Source organism: Penicillium psychrofluorescens, assembly GCF_964197705.1.
Source record: "Penicillium psychrofluorescens genome assembly, chromosome: 1".
NCBI classification, from domain to species: Eukaryota; Fungi; Ascomycota; class Eurotiomycetes; order Eurotiales; family Aspergillaceae; genus Penicillium; species Penicillium psychrofluorescens.
The window spans coordinates 4,200,944-4,225,821 of NC_133439.1; the positions used below are offsets into that span (position 1 = coordinate 4,200,944).

At 53.1% G+C, this 24,878-nt stretch overlaps 12 protein-coding genes across 12 annotated transcripts; 7 read left to right on the top strand and 5 right to left on the bottom strand.

Annotated features, from left to right (window-relative positions):
• Positions 1-31: 31 nt before the first annotated feature.
• PFLUO_LOCUS1571 (uncharacterized protein) lies at positions 32-2,692 on the bottom strand (the record flags this gene model as incomplete). Its single annotated transcript, XM_073778624.1, has 3 exons — positions 32-945; positions 1,022-1,052; positions 1,106-2,692. The coding sequence occupies 3 exons, from the start codon at positions 2,690-2,692 to the stop codon at positions 32-34; spliced, it is 2,532 nt and encodes an 843-aa protein (XP_073635660.1).
• A 492-nt stretch (positions 2,693-3,184) lies between these two features.
• PFLUO_LOCUS1572 (uncharacterized protein) lies at positions 3,185-5,347 on the top strand (the record flags this gene model as incomplete). Its single annotated transcript, XM_073778625.1, has 12 exons — positions 3,185-3,698; positions 3,754-3,851; positions 3,903-3,965; positions 4,012-4,064; positions 4,115-4,186; positions 4,237-4,350; positions 4,402-4,669; positions 4,717-4,738; positions 4,789-4,886; positions 4,936-5,000; positions 5,050-5,085; positions 5,134-5,347. The coding sequence occupies 12 exons, from the start codon at positions 3,185-3,187 to the stop codon at positions 5,345-5,347; spliced, it is 1,617 nt and encodes a 538-aa protein (XP_073635661.1).
• A 2,317-nt stretch (positions 5,348-7,664) lies between these two features.
• On the top strand, positions 7,665-8,268 carry PFLUO_LOCUS1573 (uncharacterized protein; the record flags this gene model as incomplete). Its single annotated transcript, XM_073778626.1, has 2 exons — positions 7,665-7,684; positions 7,737-8,268. The coding sequence occupies 2 exons, from the start codon at positions 7,665-7,667 to the stop codon at positions 8,266-8,268; spliced, it is 552 nt and encodes a 183-aa protein (XP_073635662.1).
• A 135-nt stretch (positions 8,269-8,403) lies between these two features.
• PFLUO_LOCUS1574 (carrier protein ymc1) lies at positions 8,404-9,575 on the bottom strand (the record flags this gene model as incomplete). Its single annotated transcript, XM_073778627.1, has 5 exons — positions 8,404-8,434; positions 8,493-9,121; positions 9,175-9,311; positions 9,364-9,375; positions 9,470-9,575. The coding sequence occupies 5 exons, from the start codon at positions 9,573-9,575 to the stop codon at positions 8,404-8,406; spliced, it is 915 nt and encodes a 304-aa protein (XP_073635663.1).
• Positions 9,576-9,824: 249 nt separating this feature from the next.
• Positions 9,825-12,811, top strand: PFLUO_LOCUS1575 (translation initiation factor IF-2; the record flags this gene model as incomplete). Its single annotated transcript, XM_073778628.1, has 3 exons — positions 9,825-9,848; positions 9,909-12,612; positions 12,660-12,811. 3 exons carry the CDS (start codon positions 9,825-9,827, stop codon positions 12,809-12,811), a joined length of 2,880 nt encoding a protein of 959 aa, XP_073635664.1.
• Positions 12,812-12,966: 155 nt separating this feature from the next.
• On the bottom strand, positions 12,967-13,768 carry PFLUO_LOCUS1576 (uncharacterized protein; the record flags this gene model as incomplete). The annotated part of the gene is made up of 2 exons (XM_073778629.1): positions 12,967-13,536; positions 13,589-13,768. 2 exons carry the CDS (start codon positions 13,766-13,768, stop codon positions 12,967-12,969), a joined length of 750 nt encoding a protein of 249 aa, XP_073635665.1.
• A 94-nt stretch (positions 13,769-13,862) lies between these two features.
• On the top strand, positions 13,863-14,628 carry PFLUO_LOCUS1577 (uncharacterized protein; the record flags this gene model as incomplete). Its single annotated transcript, XM_073778630.1, has 2 exons — positions 13,863-14,025; positions 14,090-14,628. The coding sequence occupies 2 exons, from the start codon at positions 13,863-13,865 to the stop codon at positions 14,626-14,628; spliced, it is 702 nt and encodes a 233-aa protein (XP_073635666.1).
• Positions 14,629-14,964: 336 nt separating this feature from the next.
• PFLUO_LOCUS1578 (uncharacterized protein) lies at positions 14,965-15,872 on the top strand (the record flags this gene model as incomplete). Its single annotated transcript, XM_073778631.1, has 3 exons — positions 14,965-15,015; positions 15,066-15,643; positions 15,698-15,872. 3 exons carry the CDS (start codon positions 14,965-14,967, stop codon positions 15,870-15,872), a joined length of 804 nt encoding a protein of 267 aa, XP_073635667.1.
• Positions 15,873-16,291: 419 nt separating this feature from the next.
• Positions 16,292-18,447, top strand: PFLUO_LOCUS1579 (uncharacterized protein; the record flags this gene model as incomplete). The annotated part of the gene is made up of 3 exons (XM_073778632.1): positions 16,292-16,345; positions 16,402-17,964; positions 18,016-18,447. 3 exons carry the CDS (start codon positions 16,292-16,294, stop codon positions 18,445-18,447), a joined length of 2,049 nt encoding a protein of 682 aa, XP_073635668.1.
• A 445-nt stretch (positions 18,448-18,892) lies between these two features.
• Positions 18,893-20,467, bottom strand: PFLUO_LOCUS1580 (uncharacterized protein; the record flags this gene model as incomplete). The annotated part of the gene is made up of 1 exon (XM_073778634.1): positions 18,893-20,467. One exon carries the CDS (start codon positions 20,465-20,467, stop codon positions 18,893-18,895), a length of 1,575 nt encoding a protein of 524 aa, XP_073635669.1.
• A 546-nt stretch (positions 20,468-21,013) lies between these two features.
• Positions 21,014-23,346, bottom strand: PFLUO_LOCUS1581 (uncharacterized protein; the record flags this gene model as incomplete). Its single annotated transcript, XM_073778635.1, has 2 exons — positions 21,014-23,087; positions 23,138-23,346. The coding sequence occupies 2 exons, from the start codon at positions 23,344-23,346 to the stop codon at positions 21,014-21,016; spliced, it is 2,283 nt and encodes a 760-aa protein (XP_073635670.1).
• A 515-nt stretch (positions 23,347-23,861) lies between these two features.
• PFLUO_LOCUS1582 (uncharacterized protein) lies at positions 23,862-24,560 on the top strand (the record flags this gene model as incomplete). The annotated part of the gene is made up of 2 exons (XM_073778636.1): positions 23,862-23,898; positions 23,947-24,560. 2 exons carry the CDS (start codon positions 23,862-23,864, stop codon positions 24,558-24,560), a joined length of 651 nt encoding a protein of 216 aa, XP_073635671.1.
• Positions 24,561-24,878: the final 318 nt, after the last annotated feature.

A 24,878-nucleotide genomic window follows, 5' to 3' on the forward strand; every position in this document is an offset into this window, starting at 1 on the left:
TATAACAAATAACATCTATGCCGGATTCACATCACATCTTGACGGTATACACCTCACGACCCCGTGCATCGCTTCCCTTGTACAACACCTCCTGCCCCGAAGCCGAGACCACGCGCCTCGGATCCCCGTGATGCAGAATGATATCTAAATGCCTCCAAGCAGGAACAAACCCACTCTTCTCATCCCGAATAAAGTCCACCAGCACTTTCTCCTCTGTCGAACTATAGCTGACAGTATAAGATGCCATCGCCGGATGGAGCGAGATCCCATCATCCTCATACCAGGTGCTCGCAAAGACATGGCCATGCGAGCTACGCTTCGGCGGGAAGATTTCCACACCACGGTAATCATCCACTTCCTGCACAGCCTTGGATGCAGCCGTCTCGTCGCCGGGAACCCGCGTGTGAACGGACTTGCCAACCGGGATCGCGCCCCCGATCCGCGCAATCAGTGGGATGCTCTCCCTCCATTCAGACCGGAGAGACACCCATTGTCCAGAGGCGAAGTACTCGTACGGCGCATTCATGTTCACGTACCCGTAATCTCCGCTCCGGCGTGGAAGATACATCTTTGCTTCTGTGACGCCGGCCTCGTACACGCCTCCCACCAGAATGCTGTCGCCGAACCAGAACTGCTCCTCGCCCTTTTTGAGCTGCTTTGTCCACACTTCCGGATCGGACTCGAAGCCCCATCCGATCCAGCGCTGCGACGGTGTTGCGCTCAGGTGGCTCTCCAGTCCTAAGGAGTAGATGTACGGCAGCATTTCGTAGCGCCGCTTGATCGTGTCACGCACTAGCGGTGTGATCTCGGGGTACATCCATGGCTCGATCACCTCGCCGACGGAGGAGTTGTCCGGTGAGGTTTTGAAGCAGTTGATTGCGAATCGGGGGGAGTGGATTCCTAGCTGGATCCAGCGGAGGAGAAGTTCGGGTGAGGGCTGGGGACCTGGATATAGACAGAGACATATGGTTAGTTCTGATTCTGTGCGCGTCACATCTAAATAGTTAGGGCTAAGACATACCCTCAAAACCACCGATGTCGTGTCCTTCGCACTATATTTTATTAGCAGAGATGCATATATCCCAGGAATCGTGAGCATTCGTACCTGCAACAAGGACATCCCGGCATTCAAAGACAACGCATTCGCACCCTTCATGCTCTCCCAGCTGGTGACATTGTCTCCGCTCCAGGAACTAGCCGCGTACCGCTGCGTCCCTGCCGTGGCGCTCCGAGTCAAGACAAACGGGCGCAGCTTGGGCTCCATATCCTGCAGAGCATCGTGCGAAGACTTGCCCATCAGCTCCGTGTGCATTGCCCGTCCCCACAGCCCAACCGAGTTCTCGACATTCTTCTTATCCACTAAAGACTCATCGAGAGCTAGCGTCCAGTCGTCGTTGGGAAGCGTGTATTCGTTGTTATCGTTCCACATGCCATCAATTCCAACGCGCTTCAGACTCTGCACCCCGTCGTACCACCATTTGAAGGCTACCTCGGATGTAAAGTCGATATGGCACCCGTCGCCACCAGTAGCACCCCCAGCACTCCATAGACGCATATACCCCGGTTCTTTAGTGTCGGGGTCTCTGAAGAAACCCCCGGCATCCACCAGTTTCTGAAAGTCCGGATGAGACGCCAGCAGGAACGGCTTGATGTTTGTTAACAGCCGAATGCCATGCGCGTGCATCTTGGCAATATACTCCTCGGGACTCGGGAAGCGGTGTTTATTCCAGGTAAAGACGTTGCGGACTTTAGGTTCCGTCTCTGCAATGGAGTACCCGGAACTCATCTGGTGCGCCGAGCACGGGATGCCGTGTTTCTTCAGCTTCTCCGCAAACCCAAGCAGACCGACGTGCGCCGGCGGCTCATCGACCATCGTGTATTTGTATCCACCGGAGATATACCCATATGCCCACCGAGGCACAAGCAACGGGAATCCCACGAGTTCAGCATAGCTCCGGACTACGTCCTTGATCGTCTTGCCGACAAGCAGGTACTGCTCTAGACCCCCGTAGTCCTGGCGATATACCTTGAAGTGACCCCACAGCCCGTCGATTTCCGAGCCAACAGACCACATGCCTCGGGCATGAGCTGTCGAGAATAACGCCACGCAGCCTTCGGGCGTGGCCTTGATCAGCAATGGCATATGCTTGTAGAGCGGATCGGAGTTATACACATCATATCCGAAACAGTCTGTGGCAGAGAGCAGGAAGTTGCGCCCGGTGAGATCCATCGGCGCTTGCTTCTCACCAAGTCCGACATGGAGCGCGGCTTGGTCATGCTGCGAGTAGTTCGCGATCCCCGCTGCGTCGGTAACGTATGAGCGCAATGGAAGATCGCGGTGCAGGGGCTTGTCATCGGAGCCTGTCCAGGATAGTGAGAGGACGGGGCTATGTGCCCATTCAATCGAGGCAGTAATGTCGCCGACACTTATTGTCTTGGAGCAGGCATCGGTCTTGGTGAAGACATTCACATTGTGTAGATCGGTGGCCGGCCTTGTGACGCTGGGATACGGCGGGATGGGACGGCCCGCGGAGGTGAATGTCACCCGGAACAGGTTCTGGCGGACGGTCTCGAAGGTGAAGTCGAATTCGCCCTTGGTGCTGGTCGAGCGAAGATGTAGCGAGGTCTCCTCATGCGCTGCTAGCACGGGCACTGGCTGGTATCCTCGCGGACAGACTTCTTTCTGAGGCATGATGTTTCGGATCGAAAATCAAAGTCAATGACCAAAAAAGACCTGCGATTGAAGCTGCATTTGTATCGTTCTCTCCCATTTGCCCCGCGGTCCTCATTAGACCGAGGGGTGGGTGAAGAACGGAGATCGGGACTCATCACCGATCCTCTGCGGCACCCCGGATCCTGGCTTCCCCACATCCCCGGACTGCATACGAGGAGATAATCCACACGGGTCGGCCCAGACATCCGAAAGCCGACTGCTAAACCATGCTAAGCAGCAGCTCCGGCTCGTTGTCACCAAAGCCCCTCTCATGACGGCCAACTGATTGGGCCGCGCGGAGGTTGTCCGGCATCGAGTCAGGCCGCGGCACTAGACATGGTAGTCGGGATTGGGGGGTTTCGTCCGAGGAGGAAGTAAGGTTTGCTCCCCCATGGGGTGGCGGGCTCCATAACTAGAAGGGCGTTTCTCTTGTTCCTAGTCATTCTTCATCTTTCTTCCCAAGTGCCAGCCATGTCACAGACAGGCGCCCCAAAACAGCAGCAGGATGAGCAAGTGGAATCCATTGACGCAGCACCACATTCTGCGCCTGGTCCCGACCGCAACATGAAAGAAGACCAGGCACTGGAACTGATCGAGGACATAGGTCACTCGACTATTCTGACCCCCGAGAACAACGCGCACGTCCTGAGAAAGATCGACCTCAGACTCCTCCCTATTCTTTTAGGGATTTATTTTCTTCAGCAGCTCGACAAGTCGACTCTCGCATATGCATCCGTCTTTGGGATTATTGAAAAAGCCCACCTCCATGGCCAGGACTATTCCTGGCTGGGCTCGGTGGTTTACCTTGCCCAGCTCGTCGCCCAGCCGTTGGTGGCATATTGTCTGGTCACTTTGCCGCTAGGAAAATTTCTGGCGGTATCGACTCTTCTTTGGGGGATCATGCTTTCCTGTATGACGGCGGCAGACAGCTTTGGGAGTCTGCTGGCTTGCCGATTGCTTCTTGGTCTGTTTGAGGCGGGAATAGGTGGGTCTTTTCTTTTTGGGCGAAAGATATAGAAGGCCCTAATATAAGGCGGCAGCACCGGCCTTTATTGCTGTGACCCAGATGTGGTATCGACGACGTGAGCAGCCTGTGAGACTGGGATCATGGTATGCAATGAACGGGGTTGTCAATATGGTAGGAGCTTGTTCAAGTATACTTTGATCTGGATATTGACATGCATTACAGTTTGGCAGCTTGTTAACTTGGGGACTTGGACATATCAATTCGCCCGTCTTAGCTCCTTACCAGGTGAGTTTTGCCTCTCATTGCAAAGACATGTGCTAAGTCTCTATAGATTATTTTCCTTTTCTTTGGTCTCATCACCGTCGGGCTCTCCTTGGTCATACTGTGAGAGTCTTTTTTCCTTCCCGGGAAACCCTGTCTGACATTTACAAAAGCATCTACATGCCAGATTCCCCTATAAAGTCCAAATTTCTTCAAGAAGAGGATAAGCTGGTGGCTATTGAGAGGTAACCACGTGTGCCCCAAGTGTTGGAAGACTGACTGACATTCCTATAAGACTCCGCATGAACCAACAAGGTTTCGAAAGTGACAAATGGAAATGGGACCATGTCAAAGAAGCATGTCTCGACGTCAAGTCCTGGATCTGGTTTGCGTTGATGTTCTCAATCTCGTAAGACACTTTCCCAAAATTCTTCAGCTTGTTTAACTGATCAGTAACCAGAATCCCGAGCGGCGGTATCTCCACCTTCGGCCCCTTGATCATTGAGTCCTTTGGATTCAACAAATTCAACACCATTCTTTTCAATATCCCTTTTGGTGCTGTCCAGCTCGTTGCTACTATGGGCGGTGCCTGGCTGGCGACCATTTTGAAGATGAAGGGCCCGGTTTTGATTCTGCTATGCCTCCCACCCATTGCGGGATGTGTGATGCTGCTTCGTATTCCACATGATAATATGCATAAAGCTCCTTTGCTTGCAGGGTACTATATTGTAAGTGCAGTTCAAGTACCATGGACTTTGTTCACTAACCGAACCAGATCTCTGTTTACCCAGGAATCAGTAAGCGTTGACTGGATAACCAACTCTGAGCTAGACTGACCTCTTTCAAGCGCCCTTGATCTACTCATGGTCTGCGGCAAACACAGCCGGAGAGACGAAGAAGAAAGTGACCACCGGTATCCTGGTCGTGGGTCAATGTATCGGTAATGTAGGCAGCCTGAATGCAGCAAAACAACCTCAAAATTTGACACAGCCAGGTGATTGGTCCGAATCTCTATACTACAGCAGAGGCTCCTCTCTATACGCGCGGGCTCACCTCAAAGTAAGTACAATCCCATTACCATGAACTTAAAGATCTAATGAGTGTTTAGCCTTGCAATGTTCTGCGTTTTGATTGTTCTCTGCACGTAAGTTCCGTTATATCCCAAAGTCTTCCACTACTAATTGGTACCTAGGTCAAACATGGCATATCTCACTGTCCTGAACAAGAAACACGAGAAGCGGCGCGTGGAACTAGGAAAGGATGCGAAACCCATAGACCATTCCATGCATGCTGTCGGTGCTGTAGAGGCAGACAAGGAGGACATGCCTGTTCAGGTTCTTGCTCAGGACAATGCGTTCAAGGACATGACAGACATGAAGAACGAGGATTTTGTATATGTATACTAGGTGATTGGGACTGGAAATGGGATAGTCTATTTTAGCTGAGCAAAATGGATAGTAGTCTATTTGATTTTTGAAGTGTTTAATTGCCCCCATTTCCCACAATCAAGCCCCGTCCGTGCTCCGTGAACTGACTCGGCGGAACTCCCGAACCCCGCGTTTGATGCGTTCTCTCCTCCCCGACTCTGTATACAGGCTCGGAACCGAGCAACGCAAGACGGCAATAGATCAGCGATGCAGTCAGATGAATCCTTGCATGTTGTTCCACCGCCAATTGGAAAAAAGCGCATCCCGGTATGCACTGCCCCGAGCTTAGGTTGTCTTGCAAGGACTGACATCTCATGGATTATCACCGTAGAAAGCATGCAGTGCATGTCGCCAATCGAAAGTGAGTATTAATTTACAGCAAGTTAGTTAATATTAACCATTTTTAAATGTAGGTTAAATGCGATGGAGAGAGACCTTGCACAAGGTGAGTTTCTTCCTCTCATTGGCGATGATCATACTAACAGAGCTATGCAGATGCCAAAAGCTAGATAAGCGGTGATTTTCTTCGAAATACCGAAAGATCCCGTTTCAGAGTAAGTGCCTCGTCTAAGAAGAATAAACGCCATGGCCACTGACAACCCTCTAGAAGACTTGAAGGCGTCGAGTCCGAGGTCCAACACCTCAGACAAAAGCTCAATGAGATACACCATCTACTCCACCGCAATCAATCTGATTCAAGGCCTGTATGTCAAGAGGAAGGTTCTTGCAACAGAGAGATACATAGTGCACAAGACCATGCTCGCCGTGGTTCATCATGCTCTCAGCTCACATATCCCCACGAAGGCCTTAATGCTTTAGCGGTGGCAGGCTCATCAAGATATGCAAATGGTTACTCGCAACAATCTATCTCCACACTCTCAGCCAGCGGTCTCTCAATGAACCCACCCTCTGATGCGCTGGGATTAAGTCCCGTTCACAGAAATAAGCGGAAACGTCCAGGATTTGAGATTCGGGATGAGCCTGTCTCGGATTTTATTGATAAAAGACTCATTACCATTGAATGTGCCGTGTCGTGTTTCAAGACGTGAGTTCTACTCTACGGAGAACACTTAGACCCAAAGAGCTAATTGAACTGCTAGGTTCTTTGAAGGCTGCGTGAGTATCGAACTTTCAAGCCCTGCATTTATGCTGACGATACATCTACATGAGTAGGATAGGTACATCCCAATCTTCGAACCAGAGCATGACACATTCAACTCTGTACGGTCTCGAAGCAGTATCCTCCTCAATGCTATTTGCACCATTGGCTGCATGGTAGAAACCAGTACGAACTTGCTTGGCCCCAACAAACACACCATATCTGATAATCTTATAAATAGGATCCGGCGGTCCCATGTCCGACATGCTACATGCCGAACTCAAGAAACGGATTAATGTGATTATTCAAAACAAACGCTTAAACTGCCTCGAGTCAGTGCAGGCATTGCTCGTGGTCGCTTGCTATTCAGCTGAACGTCTACTGATCCTATCCTTTGCAACCCGCATGGCCCTAGATTTGGGATTGCATGACGCCTTTGAAGAACTTACGCAGAGAATTTCGATTCGAGACACTGATGAGGGATGTAGCTTTGCAGACACGGATGTGGAAGAAGAGAGACGCTTGATGAGGAAGTCGAGGACTTGGTTTGGACTCTTGGTTTTGGAACATATGTACAACACTTTCTTTTGCCTGTTGAGGGACTACAGTCACTAATTGGGATTAAGATTTTGTGTTGATGGTGGAAAGCCTCCCGGAGTCCGGTTGACGGGAAATCCTCGACGGTGCCGGGTTTTGCTTGGACACCCGTCGTCGACTGTGTTGGATCTGCGGTTGTTTTCTCAGGTGGAGGTAGGATTCCCGCAGAGCTGATTTAAGAGATATACTAACGTCCATCATTTATGGCAGCTCAACATCTTGAGAGGTATTGTGTTCCGTCTTCTTCTAGTATTCACACTCTCACCTACTTTGATAGCCACTATCAACGACACTCTAGGCACCGAAGCAGCACTTGACAGGGCAAGTATTGCTGACTTCGTTCACGACATCAAGATTGATCTGGATTTATGGCTTGAGTGAGTCTAATCTTTTTGGATCATATCAACACTAACTCTTGGTAGCGACTGGGTCCGCATAATCGGTATACTCTACCCCTCGAGTCCATGCTGCCCCTCACTAACCATTACGCTTGAAGAAAGCTCCACGGCCGCAAAAGAAGAGAACCCTTTTTCTCTACTTGCGTTGAAAGTCCAAAAATGCTGGACTGAAATGATGCTCAACTGCAAAGCTCTCCGAGCCATGGGCGTTGAGAACGTGGCGTAAGTACTGCCTTCCCAATCGAACTATACCATCTAACCACGCTAACGCCAGAGCCATGACCCCCACCGAGCGAAACATCCTCCTAGCAGCCAAATCCAGTGCACGTCGACACCTGCGCATCATCATCGCCGAGCCAAAATTCTATATCGCCAAATTGAAGTATGCCATGGACTTCGTTTGGGCTAAATGCGCATTCTCATTCCTGTTGCTTCTCAAATTATCCCGACTTCTCCCTGAGCGCGAAGAAGAACACAAAGAGTTTCTGGAGTATGGGAATCGGCTCGTCGATGAGCTCAGCAAGGCCGGGTCAAATGGTAGTCACTCTCGGACGGGGAATATCTACCTACAGATCCTGAAAGTCAGTATTGAAAAGTACGGGCGTGCATTAAAAGAAACTCCGCAGTCAAGTACGGAGGGTATCGATGCTACATCGCCGTTCTGGGAGCTTTTTGATGCACAGGCAGATTTGCAGTGGTTTGTGCCGGAGCAGTTTGTCTCGGAGTGGGACTTTCCGGGTTTGAATTTATTCTATTTTCCTACGGCGTGGCAAGATTTTTTGGGGGATTTCTCTTTGGCGATGTAGGACAAAATAGTTTATATCTCAGACGTGAATAAGTACAGACCACTTGTATACAACTTTTCTTCTCTAAAGGGCTATTGAACGAGACCTGGATATCGAAAAAGAGCCAAACAATGCACAAACATACCAGAATACAGTCTATCCAAGGGCCTTCATGGTAAGCTCGACACTAAAAAGAGAAGAAGTTAGCAATATTCCTTGGTAGCAGAGCCGAGAAAGAAACATACACAACAAAAGTTCCTGCCGAGACAGGCATGGCTCTCAGCAGAGTCGGGCCGATGCCCTTCCAGAAGCCACCCAGACCCTCAAGCGCGTAAGTTTTCTTGAAGCAGTCACGCATGGTGCTATACTTTTGCTCCGCACCGAACCCGTCGGTCTGCATCTTACTCTTGACCACATCGAGAGGGTAGCTAGAAATCCAGAGGGCCTCGCCCGCCAGACCACCGTAGGTGGCAACCTTGAGAGCTGAGATGTCCTCACGCTTGATATTGTTGCGCTTGACGTCCTGGTTCATCATGTACTCGAATGCCATGAACCAAGAACCGTAGGCCTGAGCTTCACGCAGGACCGTGACGGCCTGGCCGCGGAACAGGCCGCGCAGCGTACCCTGGTGTGCGGACAGCTTCTTGATGCAGTCGATCGGGCCAGAGTACAGTCGTCCCTCGCCGTGGGGCTGGGCCTGCAGCCGGATACGGACATGCTCAATCGGGCCAGACAGCACCGAGTTGGTGACACCGGCAAACGAACCGGCCATGTAGTACTGTCCATAGGAAAGGGCGCCATTCGCATATTTCTTCTTGTTCAGCTCCTCCAGCCGACGGCGGGCTTCGTGGAATGCACCGAATTGCACGCTCACCTGGATTTGGTCAGACAGAGACAGAGGGCAAGCATGAGCCGGAGTCAACTTACGCAGGCGCCAATTCCAATCAGCGGAGTCAGCGTCCCCTTGTAGAAGGCCATAGGACCCTCATTCTTGAAGATCTTGGTTGCGCAGTCCAGCGCGCTCGAGTACTGTGTGGTGGTTTGTAATCGGACCTTGACAATGTCTGGGCGAAGGGTCAGTACGGGGCGTTCAATTGCTTCGACTGGGCCACGAACCAAAGGGCTGTCCTATAGTTGGGTTAGCATGAACTTGTTCAATATTCCCACGCATGGCACTTTGTAGTTCCGTCCTCCGGAAAACTGCTCGAGAGGGCACACCTACCCAGCAACACCTGAGCCATTCCACCGGCAGCACCAGAGGCCAAGTCCTTGACGGTGCGCAGGGCACCGCCGCCCTTCTCCAGTTCTTCGAAGGCTTCAGACTCCATGATTGTGCGGGCACGTTAACGTGGGGAAGGAAAATCAGGAACCCTGCTTGCTTTTAAGCAGTCCAGGAACCTCCGAGCGCAATCCCTAATTGGAGGAAATCTCCGACCGCCTGACGGTCTTGCCCTTCTCCGCCGCGGGAAACTCCTTATCGGCCTCTGCTTATCGGGGCCAGCCTGTCACGTGATGGGTACCCGCAATCAACTTTGTCGGCCGCGGGCTGGAAGTCTTGTCTACCTGTCGTGTCAACGATGTATCGACGGGCAGCATTGGGGGTGCGTTTGGACTCGGTGTACCTGTGATGGGGTCATGGCTAATATAATTGATTGTCTTAGGTCTCTCGCCGGCACGCGCCACAATGGCCCTGTTCGGCCAGGATCTCGTCAACCCTCACCTTCCGCCGATCATTTCGATCATCCCCGACCCGGTTAGAGGAGACAGATGAGAAGAAACCTAAATGGGCTGCTTCCAGATGGGGCACCAAGGCAACCGTGAAACCAATTGGCCTGAGTGCAGCAGAGAAGTCACTCCGCGAGTCCATGGTGGCCCAGAGACAACAACAGCCCCAACCACAGGCGCCGAAACAATCAGAACGGCCACCGCCAAAATCAGAGGGTCAGCGCCGGTCACAGCAAGTACCCCGCAACGCCACGAGAAATCAACCAGCGGCATTTCAATCGGGTCGGCCCTCGGGGCAGACATGGGCAGACACAAGGAACAAGAATCTAGAACAGCAAGACGGCAGGCCTCGGACACAACAAGGGTTGGGCAATACATGGAAACGTCAACCTGGAGCGTCTCAACCATCTCGTTCTCCAGGTCGGACATGGGCAGAGACGAGGAACAACGATCAACCACGGCGCCGGGATTATGAAGACCGACGGTCTTATGAAAAGGGCGCACCAGGCAAGGATAGGCAGGATCGGACTATCCGACGGACCACGGATGCACACGTAACTCCCGGAAAACAGCGACATCCTCAAGACATCGCCAAGTTCCAGAAACTGGGCGACTCTATTTTGACGGACTGGGGGGAAAAAGCACCTCGAAGACATGGAGCAGCTTCCGCAACAGAGTCGACTGCTCCCCGAAAGCGCAAAACCCAAGGTGCTGAAGATAGTGCAAAGGATGCAAAGAAAGAAAAGCAAGCGGATCCGTGGGCCTGGGACATGTCTGCATTGGAACAGCTGGAAACCGTCGAGGCCCAAAACGAAACCACGTCGAATGACGCCAAACGCAAAAACTTGCGCAAGCAACGCCAAGTCGAGGCCACTGAACGCGATTTCGATGTGGACGAACACCAACGTCGTCGGGACGAACGCAAACGCCTGAAGAAGGAAAGATCACTCGTGAAAGAAAAGAAGAAATCCGCGCCGCAGCCGCTCTACTTGCCTCAATTCATCAGCGTTAACAACTTGGCGGACGTCATTGGGGTCCGCCCGGCGCAGTTCGTCGAGCGAATGGAGGAGATGGGCTTCGAGAACGTTACCTATAACCATGTCCTAGATGCGGAGACGGCCGGTTTGGTGGCCACCGAATTTAATTTTGATCCCATCTTCGAGGCATCAGGGGATGACGACCTTCAGGCGGCACCTGTACCAGAAGATCAATCTGCGTTGCCGGCACGGCCACCGGTGGTCACCATCATGGGCCATGTCGACCATGGCAAAACAACGATTCTGGATTGGCTGCGGAAATCATCAGTAGCCGCTTCCGAGCACGGCGGTATCACGCAGCATATCGGTGCATTTTCGGTTGCGATGCCTTCTGGAAAGACCATTACTTTCCTGGATACCCCCGGTCATTCTGCGTTCCTGGAGATGCGTCGCAGAGGTGCCGACGTGACCGACATTGTGGTTCTTGTTGTGGCTGCCGATGACAGCGTCAAGCCGCAAACCATCGAAGCGATCAAACACGCCGCCCAGGCCAAGGTGCCCATCATCGTGGCCATCAGCAAGATTGACAAGGAAGGGCGAAATCCGGACAAAGTGAAAGGAGATCTTTCAACCCACGGTGTCCATGTCGAAGAGTACGGTGGTGATGTCCAAGCCATTGGGGTCAGTGGTAAAACCGGACAGGGAATGGTCGAACTGGAGGAGGCCATTGGTGCGCTGTCTGAGATGCAGGACCATCGAGCCGACACTGGCGGCAATGCCGAGGGATGGGTCATTGAGGCTACTACAAAGAGCTACGGACGTGTAGCATCAGCTCTGGTTCGCCGTGGCACACTGCGGCCAGGCGATGTCATCGTTGCGGGCACGACGTGGGCTCGTGTCCGCACACTCCGAAATGAAGCCGGCGTCGCTATCGATGAAGCCACACCGGGCATGCCTGTCGAGATTGATGGCTGGAGAGAGCAACCGGCCGCTGGCACCGAGATTCTGCAAGCACCCGACGAACAAAAGGCCAAGGATGTGGTGTCTTACCGTCTGGAGAAATCCGAGACCCAAAAATTGGGAGAGGACATGGCCGCTATCAACGAGTCGCGACGCGAGCTCATGCAGAAACGCAAAATGGAAGACGGCGAGGACGAAGCACGTGCTGGTCCAGAGGAGTCGAGCGGGCCCAAGGCTGTCAATTTCATCATCAAGGCGGACGTGGACGGTTCCGCGGAAGCCGTTCTGAATTCGATTGCCGCCATTGGGAACAACGAGGTGTACGCTAATGTCCTCCGATCTGGCGTCGGCCCAGTTGGAGAGTTCGACATTGAGCATGCGGCCAGTGCCAACGGGAAGGTCATCTCATTCAACCTACCCATCGACGGCAACACCCTGCGAAATGCCGAGTCCCAGGGCGTGGCAATCATGGATCACAATATCATCTACAAGCTGATCGATGATATCAAGGCTACTCTCAGCGAGCACCTGAAGCCGACGGTGACGCAGCGTGTGACGGGCGAAGCCGAGGTGCAGCAAGTGTTTGACATCACCGTCAAGGGACGCGAAAAGATCCCAATTGCTGGATGCCGAGTGCGCAATGGCCTGGTCAACCGGACTCGCAAGGTTAGGGTGATGCGCGGGGATCAGACAATCTATGATGGTAAGTTCTTCTCTCATGGCAATAAGATCATGTCTAACCCGTCCCAGGCACAATCGCTTCGCTCAAGAACGTCAAGAAAGACGTGACTGAAATGCGCAAAGACACCGAATGCGGTATTGGCTTTGAAGACTGGACCGACTTTGCGGTTGGCGACCACATCCAGTGTTATGAAGAGATCTACGAGAAGCGATATCTGTGAGATTGTCTCTTCTGTGTATACTACCCCGTGAGCCCTGTACCATATTTTCTTTTTCCTTTTCTTTCTGTCGTCATTGTACGAGCGAAAGAGAGCCCGCATGTACTATACTATACCCATCTATCTCATTCTACACCCCGAACAAATCTAGAATTCTCTTATCTAGCCTTCCATCTTACCCTCCCAACCCACCTAGCCCAATCCTTCACATCCTCCCTCTCCAGAATCCGCTCAATAGTAAACCACTCCCTGGCGAGTTCCTCATTGCTCGCCATGCGATGCACAAAGCTATGACACGCACGACAAAGCCAAGCAACACTATTCAACATCCACTCATCATGCCACCCCTTCTTGCGCACTTTCGCATGCACTCCGCGCGGAATCAGATGATGATACGATAGCGGGATCCAGTCGCGCTCGCAGATCTCGCATGCCTCTGCGCGCGTCTGGATCCAGACTGGCGGCGCGGCCGTCACGCTGGATATGTATTCGGATAACACTGGGGATAGGAAGTCAGGGAGGTTGTCCGGGGAGCTGATTATGCCGTAGACGGTGAGGGAGTCCGTGATTTCGACGGGGATTGGGGAGGTGAGGGTGTCGAGGGTGCCCCGGTCGAGTGGAGTGTCGGTGTTGTATGTGTTTGCGAGGTGGGGGTCATGTTGGATGGCGGCGTAGGAGAGGCTTTGGAGGGATTCGGGGAGGAAGGCGAAGCTCTCCGAGGCGAGAAACTGGATATGCGTGGAAGCAGTTATTCGTTTTGGACAAGAGGGAGGAATGTACATCTATAAACTCGGCCAGCTCTTCCGGGTCTGCTCGCTCGGGGGTTGATGCTGGCGGGATTGAAACATGTTTGGTCTTGTGTCTCCGGCGCGGTGTCTTGCTCGGCTTATTCTCTTCAGAGCGAGCAACAATGGTGCTGGACAGACATTCTCGAAAGACGGCGTAGTTATCGTGCGACATGAGGGAGTGACGGAAGTGACGGAAGCATGTGCCCCGCGCCAGATAAAGGGCCTTGACATCCATCCTCCTTTATCTTTCCTCCCCATCACCCATCATGTCCGAAACCGTCGTCGCCTTTGATCTGTACGGCACCCTGCTGTCGACGAACTCAATTGCCCAGGAACTCGAGAAGCACTTTGGGCATGACAAGGCGCAGACCATCTCCGCGCTGTGGAGACGGTATCAGCTCGAGTATACATGGAGGCTGAACAGCATGGGTAGGCAACGATGCGCTCCCATATGTCAAGCAGCAGCACCACGCTGACCATACCACCGTATCAGACTACTACATCGATTTCAACCAAGTCACTCGCAACTCGCTACAGCACGCCTTGGCCGAGAATAACGAACAACTCAGCGAGCAGGACACAGCCCAGCTACTGGAAGCCTACGACCACCTGTCTACATTCTCCGACGTGAACCCAGCCCTCAGCCGCCTGGGCGCCGAATCCACCCTCAAAGCTGTGATCTTCTCCAACGGGACCCAGACCATGGTGTCCAACTCGGTGCTGCGCTCCAAGGACCTCGCCCCGCACGCCAGCGTGTTCCAGGATATCGTAACCGTCGACCAGGTCCAGCGGTACAAACCCACGCGAGCGAGCTACCAGCACCTTGCAGACCAGGTCGGGAAGGAGCCCTCGGAGCTGTGGCTCGTCAGCGGCAATCCATTCGACATCGTCGGCGCGCGCAGCATGGGCATGAACGCCATCTGGGTGGATCGCGCCTGTGCCGGATGGAAGGATGCCGCCGACCCGGCGCTCCGACCGACCTGTATTGTACACAGTCTGGAGCATGTGGTGGGAGCGATTATCGGGAAATGAATAGAAAGGGAATGTGCTGCTGAAGATTATTTCCAAACGCTCCACGCCTTTCAGAAGAAGAGTTTGGGGTAAGCCAGCAGGGAAGCATTTGTCTGTCCTCCTATTTCCCCTCGTAACAATCCATGGGAGAATATGTGGATTCTCGAGTGAATAAGGAGGAGTTCAGTTTATGTATGGAAGAAAGAAAAAGAGAAGGAAAGGGGAGAAGAAAATTGGGAGGAAAAGTGGTGGCGTTAGTCAGCGGTCACATGGCCCGTGGGTTAACTTATCGATAAAGCTGACGATCAATTCTTTTCTTCTGCCTGTTGGGGTTGTGCTTCAACCGCCCTGCTAACCATGCCTCAATTACTCGATGCCTCCCGGGCAGCCTGGCTGTATCCCTTCAGGGTATGTTGACCCCCAAAAGACAATGAAATGAAAATACTAAAGAAGACAAGGGAATCTACTACTTCGCAACCCACCGCTTCCTCTGGCCACTCTTCAAAGCTCGCCTCGTCCCCCTCCTCATCCTCTCTACCTTCATCTACGTCCTGCTGTTCACCTTCGCATACCTGCCCCAGGTAGCATTCCTCGCCATCTTTCAGGGCGTGGGCGCCTGGGTCAACGGCGCGTTCCTGGTGCTGGGCGAAGGCGCCGCCATCGTCGCCGGGCTCTTCGAGGCGTTTTTCGTGGACGAGACCCTCGTGGATATCTTCGATGCCGTGCTGATCAATGAGGACCAGGAGGAGCTGATCCTCACGTCACGGGTGATCTACCCCGAGCAGGGCGATCCCGTGAGTCGGCTCGGCACGCCGACCACCTCGGCGGTCTATGCGCCGTTTTCGCTGCGGCAGATCCTCGAGTTCATTCTTCTGCTCCCGCTCAATTTTATTCCGGTCGCGGGGACGCCGATGTTCCTTGTGCTCACGGGCTATCGCGGCGGGCCGTTCCATCACTGGCGGTACTTCCAGCTGCGGGATATGACGAAGAAGGAGAGGAAGGAGAGTGTGGGCCGCCGACAGTTGCAATACACCACGTAAGTTTCTTGCTTATTTCCGATGAAAGATCCCGCTAATTTTTGTTTTTCAAGCTTTGGAACTGTCGCGCTTATCCTGCAGCTGATTCCTCCGTTTTCCATGTTCTTTCTCATGACCACGGCCGCTGGGTCTGCCATGTGGGCGGCGGATATGGAACGCAAGCGGCAGCAGCAACAACAGGCGGACCGACGACCGCTCGGCGAGTATCACGACGAGATGCCGGCCTGACTTGAGCCTCCACGGATAATCAATAATCATAATAAACCACTTCCTAATTTATATTCTTTCTCCACTGTATTCCGTGATTCACGTGACCCGCCACCATCCTCGGCATCTCTTGCGCAAACTTAATAGTTACCCATGAACGAACGACCGGAATGAGCGAGTAGCACCTACCGGAGAGAAAGAGTGCTCGGTGGCCGTAAGCTGGAGATCTTGCTGTCCCAAGTGATATTCGAATTGGCCTGTCCGAGGGATCCTGCAGTGCAAATAACCTGCAACTGTTCGAGGTTCCGCGGAGGTCTCCTCCGATCGTTCCGCGGTAGATCAGGAAGCTCCCCTTGAAATCTACGGCGTCAGTTGCCGCCGCACTATGAATGTGACCTGATAGCTCTAGCCAGAGCCTCCCTCACCGGCGTGCTCATCCGATGGACACCAAAACGCGACTGCGCAAGGCTTGTGATGCCTGCAGCATTCGCAAAGTCAAGGCAAATCTTATCCTGTCCCTCAGAGGAACTTTTTCTAACATATCATCCAGTGCGATGTCAGTGGACCGCCTTGTCGGTCCTGCGCCAGCTTAGAGATCCCCTGTACCTACGCCAGACCAAGTCGGCGGCGGGGACCACCCAATCGCCATGCCGATGCTCTCAAGAAGCAGAAACTGGATGATCATCCGTCGCCGCTGAGCCCACAACCTGTGGCTAGCCCTAAAACTCCTATCACTCCCCAAAGCACACCGTTCCCAACTTCGGCAGAGTCAATATGCTCCCTGCACACCATGCAACTGCTGCTGGATGACTTCTTCACGTACATCCATCCCCTGGTTCCCATTCCGCATGAGCCGACTTTTCGCGCTGCGTTCGAGCGCCGAGAAGATGTGACCAACCGTACGTTCTTGGCTCTTCTGGCCTCGATGATCGGGTTCCTGGTGGCTTCCTTTCCGCGGCGACCGAAACTCCGTCTCAACACTGAGGCTGAGAGGTCTGCTTTCCCTAATTCGGTGGCCTTGGTTAAACGGTGTCACGATGTCGCCATCCAGGCAAGAGGGACGGGCTATCTAGACCGCAATGTGACGGTCTACGATGCTGCTATCAGCTACTTCCTGGGCGTCTGTGCCGGCTACGTTAACAGCATGCGCCGGTGTCGTCTGTATCTGGCTGAATGCCTATCTATGCTCCAAGTCTATGATCTGTGCCGGCCCTCATCTGGAAATGTGGACGGTCCGATCTCGTCACCCCCCGCACTAGCAGATCAACATGGTTTTGGGGTTGACCAGCCCGTCGACTTGATCACCCAAGAACTCAGCCGACGTCTTTTTTATGTTCTTCTTGTCGGATATCAGTCTCTCCACCAGTTTGGGTCTACCAACATCAACCTCCACATTCCGCCAGAGACACCAACAACTAGCTACCCGCCCCTCCCACTAGAGATCGATGATGAATTCTTGTTTCCAACTCATGTGGAACAGCAACCATCCAGCCGAGTCTCGCGGCTTGTTGGGTTCAACACCAATGTACGGGTGTACAGCTCCTACAACGCGCTGCTAGCCTGGGAAGTCGCCTTTGGCAGCGGACAAGTCTTCGACTGGGAGCGCCAACGCTCTACCATCTGGGACGGTCTCCAGAAAGCCAGCTCCGCGCTCCTCGATGTTCCCGCCGAGTTGTCTCTCTACCATCCGAAAAAGACCCCCGCTGGAATGTCGGGCATGAGTCATGATGGCGCGATGTTTAGTTACTCGGAGGACCACATCGACCAAGAACGGCGCGGCATCCAGTACGAGATCCAGAAAGCCAATATTTACGCTAGTCAGCTGTGTACGCGGTCCTATCTGGTTGATAAGTACTGGAGTCTGTTCGAGGCGTCTTCGAAATACGAGGCCATGCGGAATGAACAACAGACTACCCCAAATGCCACGCCGGGGGTCAGGATTGAGGGTGTTGCCGCGGATCCGCCAGATACAAACTCCCGGGCACAGTCTCATGCTCTGATGGATTATATCGGGCGCATGATGGCCGAGGAGCGCAAGCTCGTGATCAAAGACCTCTTCGTGCTCGTGCAGACCGTCAACGAAGTCAACATGGAGCCAAACGGCGCCAGCATCGTAAGTCTTTCGCTGCTTGTTCCAATGCGCCAGTTCTAACTATAATTTTAGACGGCTAAAATTCGCCAAGTGGCATCAACTCTCCTGAATCACACAGCCCCGACACCGGCTATAAATCCACCCTCAACGACAGACATCGCTCCCACATCGACTTCAAATAATACATCCAGCACAGCAGCACCATTATCAACAACAGATACCACAACCTCAACGCCCGGCCCACACGTCCTCACAGCCGCAGAGGCGCAATCCTACCTCCACGCCTTCATCGATACCCTCGTCCGACTAGAATGCCACTCTGCCATGGCTGCAGATACAGCAGGGAACAATGCTAACAGCGCGATGAGCCCGCAGATGAATGGTCGTGCTATGAGCTATGGTAGTGATTATGAACGTGACCAGGAGGAGCTGAGTCAATGGGCTAGTTTGAAGGTCTATCAGCGGAAGTTTGCGGAGGCTGGGGGTGTTCTTTCAGAGTTATAACTTTTCCTTTTTCCTTCCGTCTTGTGTCTTGCCTTGTCTTTATGTTCGTTTGGGATAGGTTAAGTTGGGTTGGGTCCGGTTGGGGTTTTTTGGATGGATGGTTGAATGGATTTTTTGTAGTAGCTAGATACCACTTGTTTTTGCTTGGGATTTATTTAGAGGCTTACATATTTTAGTTCTGAATCAGGATTTTTCTTTTCTCTCTTTTTTTTTGGTCATCTTATCCTCTACATACATTAATAGAATCCATCCAGAACCAAATTTGCTAGTGCTATAGGCCGCTTCCATCAGGACAGACTCGAAGAAAATATGACGGAATGAATGAAAGATATAAATAAAATTTCTATCAACCGGGGACCTTCGAATTTAGAAAGAGGTACTAGTTTTTGTGATACGTAGGAGATGAACAATGATCCATTGCACTATTTAAGAGGGAGACACATGACTAACTGACATTTGAGCAAGTGCCCGGCTCATGCATTACCCACTCTTTGGTTTGAGTTACCGTAGCTGTTTCAGTATGGGTTATTGTGGTCATTTCCGTCTTCGTCGTGATATAAGGAAACCTGGAGATCACTGTATGGGTCACCGTGTTTTCGATTGGATAAGGAACCACAACGGTCTTGGTACTAGTCACCGTACCGGTCACCGTACTGGTCATAGCGTCGTCCGACGGTGTGATAGGGACGACAGACAGAATACCTTTGTCGTTCCCCTCGGAGCCGGAGCCAGAGTTCGAATCGGGATCAGCAGCTGTGGATCCGGAGGTGGGATTGGCGTTGGAGCTGTAGTCGGAGTTGGAGTTGGAAGTTGTATCATCCCCTGTGCCAGACCCAGAGCTACCAGAGTTCGGGGTGGAATCCGAGTGAGTTCCAGAGCCAGCCTCAGTTCCAGATCCAGCTTCAGTTCCAGATCCAGCCTCAGTTCCAGACCCTGCCTCAGATCCAGATCCTGCCTTAGATCCCGATCCAGACCCAGAGTTTTCAGCATTGGTATCCGCCTTCTTCGTCGAAACGGATTCATAAACCGTGTGCGTCGATGTTGGAAGCCCATAAACCACAACGGTGGACGTAGAAGTGAGAGTCACCACATCCTCATTGTCCGAATTGTGAGATTTGGTAGTGGAGGTCGTGGTGGAGGTAGTGGTGGTAGTCTTGGTGGCAGCTTCGGGCGTAGTTGTAGTGATAGTGGTGGAGGTAGTGGTGGTACTTTTGGTAGTATCCTTGGGGATAGTTGTGGTGGTAGTGGTGGTAGTCTTGGTGGTAATCTTGGTGGCAGCCTTGTGAGTAGTAGTGGTGGTAGTGCTTTGAGAATCAACAAGAGGATTATTATCCACGTCTGGTACCACGCTGGGCTTTGTTTGCCAAAAATTCATACTCGCGTCTGAGGAATTGGCTGTGACCCAGACGATGACAGGGCTGGTGACGGCATGTACGTGACTGGTTGTTGTAGTCTTGGAAGAAGACGGTGTAGAGCTCTTAGCAGTGGCAGCGGTCGTGGTCGTCGGATCGTTTTCCTTGTACGAGTGGAGGTCCCCGGGATGGGTCAGGGAGACCGCGTCTCCCGGCTTGGTAGGCGTGACCTTAGAAACCGTGCTGATTGAAGTCGAGCTTGTAGTAGTGGACGTGGTTGAAGTCGAATGAGAAGACGATATGGACGGAGTGTGCGTGGTTTCCTTCTTCGCTTCGGTAGTGGTGGTAGTCGTAGTCGTGGTAGTGGTGGTGGTATCCGGGTATGAGTGAAGGTCCCATGGATAGGTCAGGTAGACGGCGTCTCCCGGCTTGGTAGGCGTGACTTTAGAAACCGTGGTAGTAGAAGTCGTGGTCGACTCTAGCCAAGTGGGAGTAACGGGGGTGACCACGATCCCAATATCCCGGTCATCTTGAGCAGCATCCCGCTCCGAGAGCTGCGTCACGGAAGACGCAAAGTCCTGGGCAGACGAAAAAAAGCGAGCGATCGGACCAGCCGAGCAGTGCCGCACTAGAAAGGGCAGCAGAAATAAAAATTGAAGGAGCAGCATTTTTGAGCAGCTGATGTTAGACCAGAGACACAGCGAGTGAACTTGGACAGGTTTGCGAGAAAGCACGCAGAATTGGATATGGCTAGCTGGGTGGGTTGAGGAGGGTTCAAAGAGAGAAGAAATAGATATTAGCGATAGTAAGGCAGCAGACACAGTCAAAGAAAAACATCGTCAATAGCGTTCAATGGACTAGAGGTGTTTCGTGGCTGGCCGGGGCAAAGAAAGAGTGGCTTGACTTGAAGAGTCACGAATGCGGCGAAAAAAACAAAGGAATGAAGCGATCTGAGACGAAAAGGACTCCGAGGGATGGCCGCAACTGGGGTCTTATGAGTCGATGAAGCGCCCATTCTAGATTGGACTGTTTCATGTCGGGCCATTGTTGTGCTGGAAATAGAAGCGCGCGACAAAGAACGTTGCAGCAACCGCCTAGTCCACGGCGCCTGCTGATTGGCCCGTGGCGGAGTATATTTAGCATTTACTTAAGGCTAGCAGTAAAAATGGTAATTCATCAAATATTATGTTTCAATCATGGTCATTTAGCTCATCCTACGACGCGCTCACAGTGAAAGAAGGGCCAATCCCTTCAAACGCAGTGATGGTGCCCGTCACGTCCTTCGAGTCCCCATAGTAATGCATTCGGTACGTCCCGCTCGACAGCGCGGTCGGGTTGCCGACACTGTAGAAAGAGTCTTCGATCTCCCACTCGAGCGTCACCGTGCTGTAGCCCAAAACGGAGTTGGTTCGCAACCAGTTGAACACCAAATTCCAGTCGCGATCATTGCGCACCTCTGTCCACTCCGAGCCGGTCTTCTTTTCCACCGCCGCATACGTCCCTTCCTGACGCAAGTTGTTTCGGGGATTGGCACCGACAAAGGTCGTGTTGACCACGTCCCCTGGTCGGAATGTTTTGTTGTCCGGGGAGGCGAGCACGTCACCAAAGGACTTGCCGATTGGTGCGCCGTCATACACAACCCCTGTAATGAAAGAGAGCGAATTGTTCGTGTTGATGGGCGGGCTGGGACCCGTCGGGATGGTCGGCAGCTTGGCCACATCCGCATCGCTCCCCAAATATGGCAGATAGGTGAGAGTCAGATTCACATACGCTGCGAGTTCATTTGGCCCGTACAGAGTGGATGCGCCTTCGTACCGCTGCACGCTGTACTCTTCTTCGGTCGCGAGGTAGTGAGAGTAGCTGTTCGCCGGGGCTCCGAGCACTACTTGAGGCTCTGAGACACCGAGCATATCTTGGGCTCCGTTTATGATGGCGGCTTTCCAGCGGCGGCCAGACATCGTGGTAGCTTCACTGCTGGAAATGACGACAAACATCTGCCCCAGTCGGAGCAACTGGAAATCAACAACGTCGGGAGCCCATGCGTACGGCAGAGTCAGAGTACCCACATCCAACAGAATATCTTTGGGTGCTTGGCAGGCCATCTGTTCGGGGCTGGGTTCGTGGATAAATGCTCGTGCAACCTTCCACAAGGGGTTATCGGTGGACGGCCCAGTGGCATTTTGGGTGAAATCAAAGGCACCCGGTCCATCCGAGGTCCCGGCAGCAAATGAATATCCAAGCGCCGCATAGCAAGTCTTCATGGCACTGCCGTTGAAAGGAGACGTAAACTCGAAGCCGTTCATGTTCTCGTAGACATGGAAGGACTTGACAAACGAGCTTCCAGTAATCGGTGTGTTGACTTGATCGTCGTAGAGCTGCTTCGCCGCCGCGAACTGGCGCTTCCCAATCTCGAAGCAACTCTTGGCCCCGTTGTCCTTGACACGGAAAAACGGTCCTCGGCCGTGGCATGCTTCGTTACTGCCCCCACAGGTGCTTTCTTTGTAGCTACACTCTTCTCCTGAGCCATCCTCGCACCAAGCACCCAGGACATTGGGGGTGGTGTCGCCGACATTGGCCTGGGAAAAGCCGATGACAGCATCATCAGCAAATCGATCGTCTCCCACGATGCTGCGCTCAAAGAGGTAGGCGGCGACGCCCTTATTGTCGCCCGTAACTAGGGTGTTGTTGTTGTACATGGAGGTACCGTGCACGGGGAACCAGGTCAAGATGGCCGCAGTTTTGTTATCGGACTCTCGATCAAAGCGCAGGAGCGAAAGCGTCTTTTCGACCTGTCCCACGTACTTCGCTTTCTCTTCCTCTGGATTTTGCTCGTAGGCATATGGGCTACGGTTGATGTTGGCGTCATTCAGGGTAATATTGCCGAAGGAAAGACGTCCTGTGGTCATGCTCTCATGAGCACGTTTGATGGACAGAATCGTGCCGTCAACGACGGCCTGGTAGCTCTGCTTATCGAACCCCTTGGTGGGGATTTGAGGCAGCAGATAATTCATCCACGCGCCGGGCCCGGAATGCGAATGGGTTCCGACCAGGGCGACATTATGTTCACCATATTTCGCGTAGTCGCCGCCCAGTGCAGCAAGCCCCTGCAGGACTCCGTGTCTCACGGCAGTGTCACCCGACTGGGTGTCCAGAATCAGATAGATAAAGGTGTCATCGGGATTGTCGGGGCTGGCAAAGATGAAGGAGCGAGAATAGAGTCGCTGCCGCACACCCGTGCCCAGCTGGTCCAGGCTGGCATATCCATTGAAATCGACCTCAACCACCGGTCTGGCTCTTGTTAGTGACCACCACCCGCAGATGTAGGGGGGCCAACATACCCCGTGATATCCGCCTTGCCGGCTCCGACCTTGAAAATATCATCGTTTGTTGCCGCATCATTCGCTCTGTTGTTCCACGAGTTGAAGTGATTGCGGAAAGCCGGCGACCGCGGCTGAGCATGGTTTTGGACCACCGTGAGCAGCTGCAGAACCAGCAGCGCTGCCAGGGTCACTCCTAGAATCGTGGTGCCCCATCGAAGATTCGGCATTGTGAGAGAGAAACTAGGGCATGAAGTGTTTGACGGGCAGTCTCAGGCGCAGACACGAGGTTCTTAAAGGCTAGCCGAGGCGGTAGCCACATGGGAAATACAGCAAATCCTAATCTCAGCTGGGCGTGAAAGAGGTAGCATCGAGCTAAGCGATGGGCGTGTGATGATCGCGCAGGACTTGGATCGTCATCCATCCGCATTCCCGGAGCCCGAACCGGCTTAGCTCGCATCCCCCGCACGGTCTGGATTGGCACGACGAGTGGCTTCGAGGTACGAGATCGTCGGGACAGTGAAACACCCGGTCAGCCAGCGACTGGGGTGCCGAGTTGACGCATGCAACGCACATATCAGAGTGGCAGTCGCGGTGCATCATTAACTAGCAGTGTGTAACTACAAATGACAATCTTGAAGCCAGGACTGTAAACACGGGTCACATGACTGGTTAGTCATCGGGTCCCGTCCGTCCTGGAAAAGAGCGGCGTCTTTTCGGTCTGTTCATCACCACCACCGCCGTCATGCCTCTCATTAACGAATCCCACGACTCCCTGCCCTGTATGTTTCCTCAATGGCCTTCTGTGCGATGTCTCTAACATGTCTCAGATGTCGACAATGCGCCCTCAGCGGCTGCTCGCGCCAGAGCCCAAAAGCTCATCAACGCCGAGGTGTCTCCAGAGCACTCATCAACCCTTCACCCTTTGATTCCCGCCGCTCCAGAGCCCCAATTCTCTTCGCTTATCCAGCAAGAACTCGAGCGCAAGGCGGCAGGAGCCCCATTGGCTGGTGGAATCGATCCCACCCGCTACGAAGCCCCCGAACCACCAACGCGCGCATCGGACGGCGAGATCCCTGATCTGGACGAATGGCGCCGAACACTACAAAAAGCATACGTGTCGAGCTCCCATCTATCCAAGCGACATGAGGATCTGGGGTTGCTCGAAGAGCATGGCAAGAATGCCTGGTTGATCGGCAACTCACAGCTGGAGGAGATCCTTCGCAGCCTTGAGAAAGATCTGGCCGACACCAAGGACGCGGCGGAGCAGGTCAACAAGGAGCGGAAGATGGCTCAGGAATCGAGATATGGCGAAATTACTGGACTGGAGGATACCTGGAAGCGCGGCGTGGGCGCGATCCTGGATGTCGAATTGGCGTCTGAAGGTCTTCGCCAACAAATTTTGGAGCACAGGCGCCAGGCTGCTCAGCAGCAGTCGCGTTAGCTTGGCCAATGTCTCCTGTGCCTTTTTTTTTATCAGTGCTCGTCACACATGACACGATGTGGAACCTTTTTGTGTCCGCGACCCAAGCTCTCACGCTCCGGGGTCTTCTGTCTTCTGCTTCGAAAAATGGCTCTGCGGCCCGCATTCACGCCACTTCTGTCGACTACGAAGTGAAGTATCCCCATCAAAGTGCCGATACAATCAGCATAACGCGGCAATAGCTTTCCAATCGCCACGACCAACGAGCATCTCAATCGGTGGTCAAGCCCCTGGTCACACAGTTCGAGTTGGACAGCGTTAGAAGTACCCTGGGCTTTC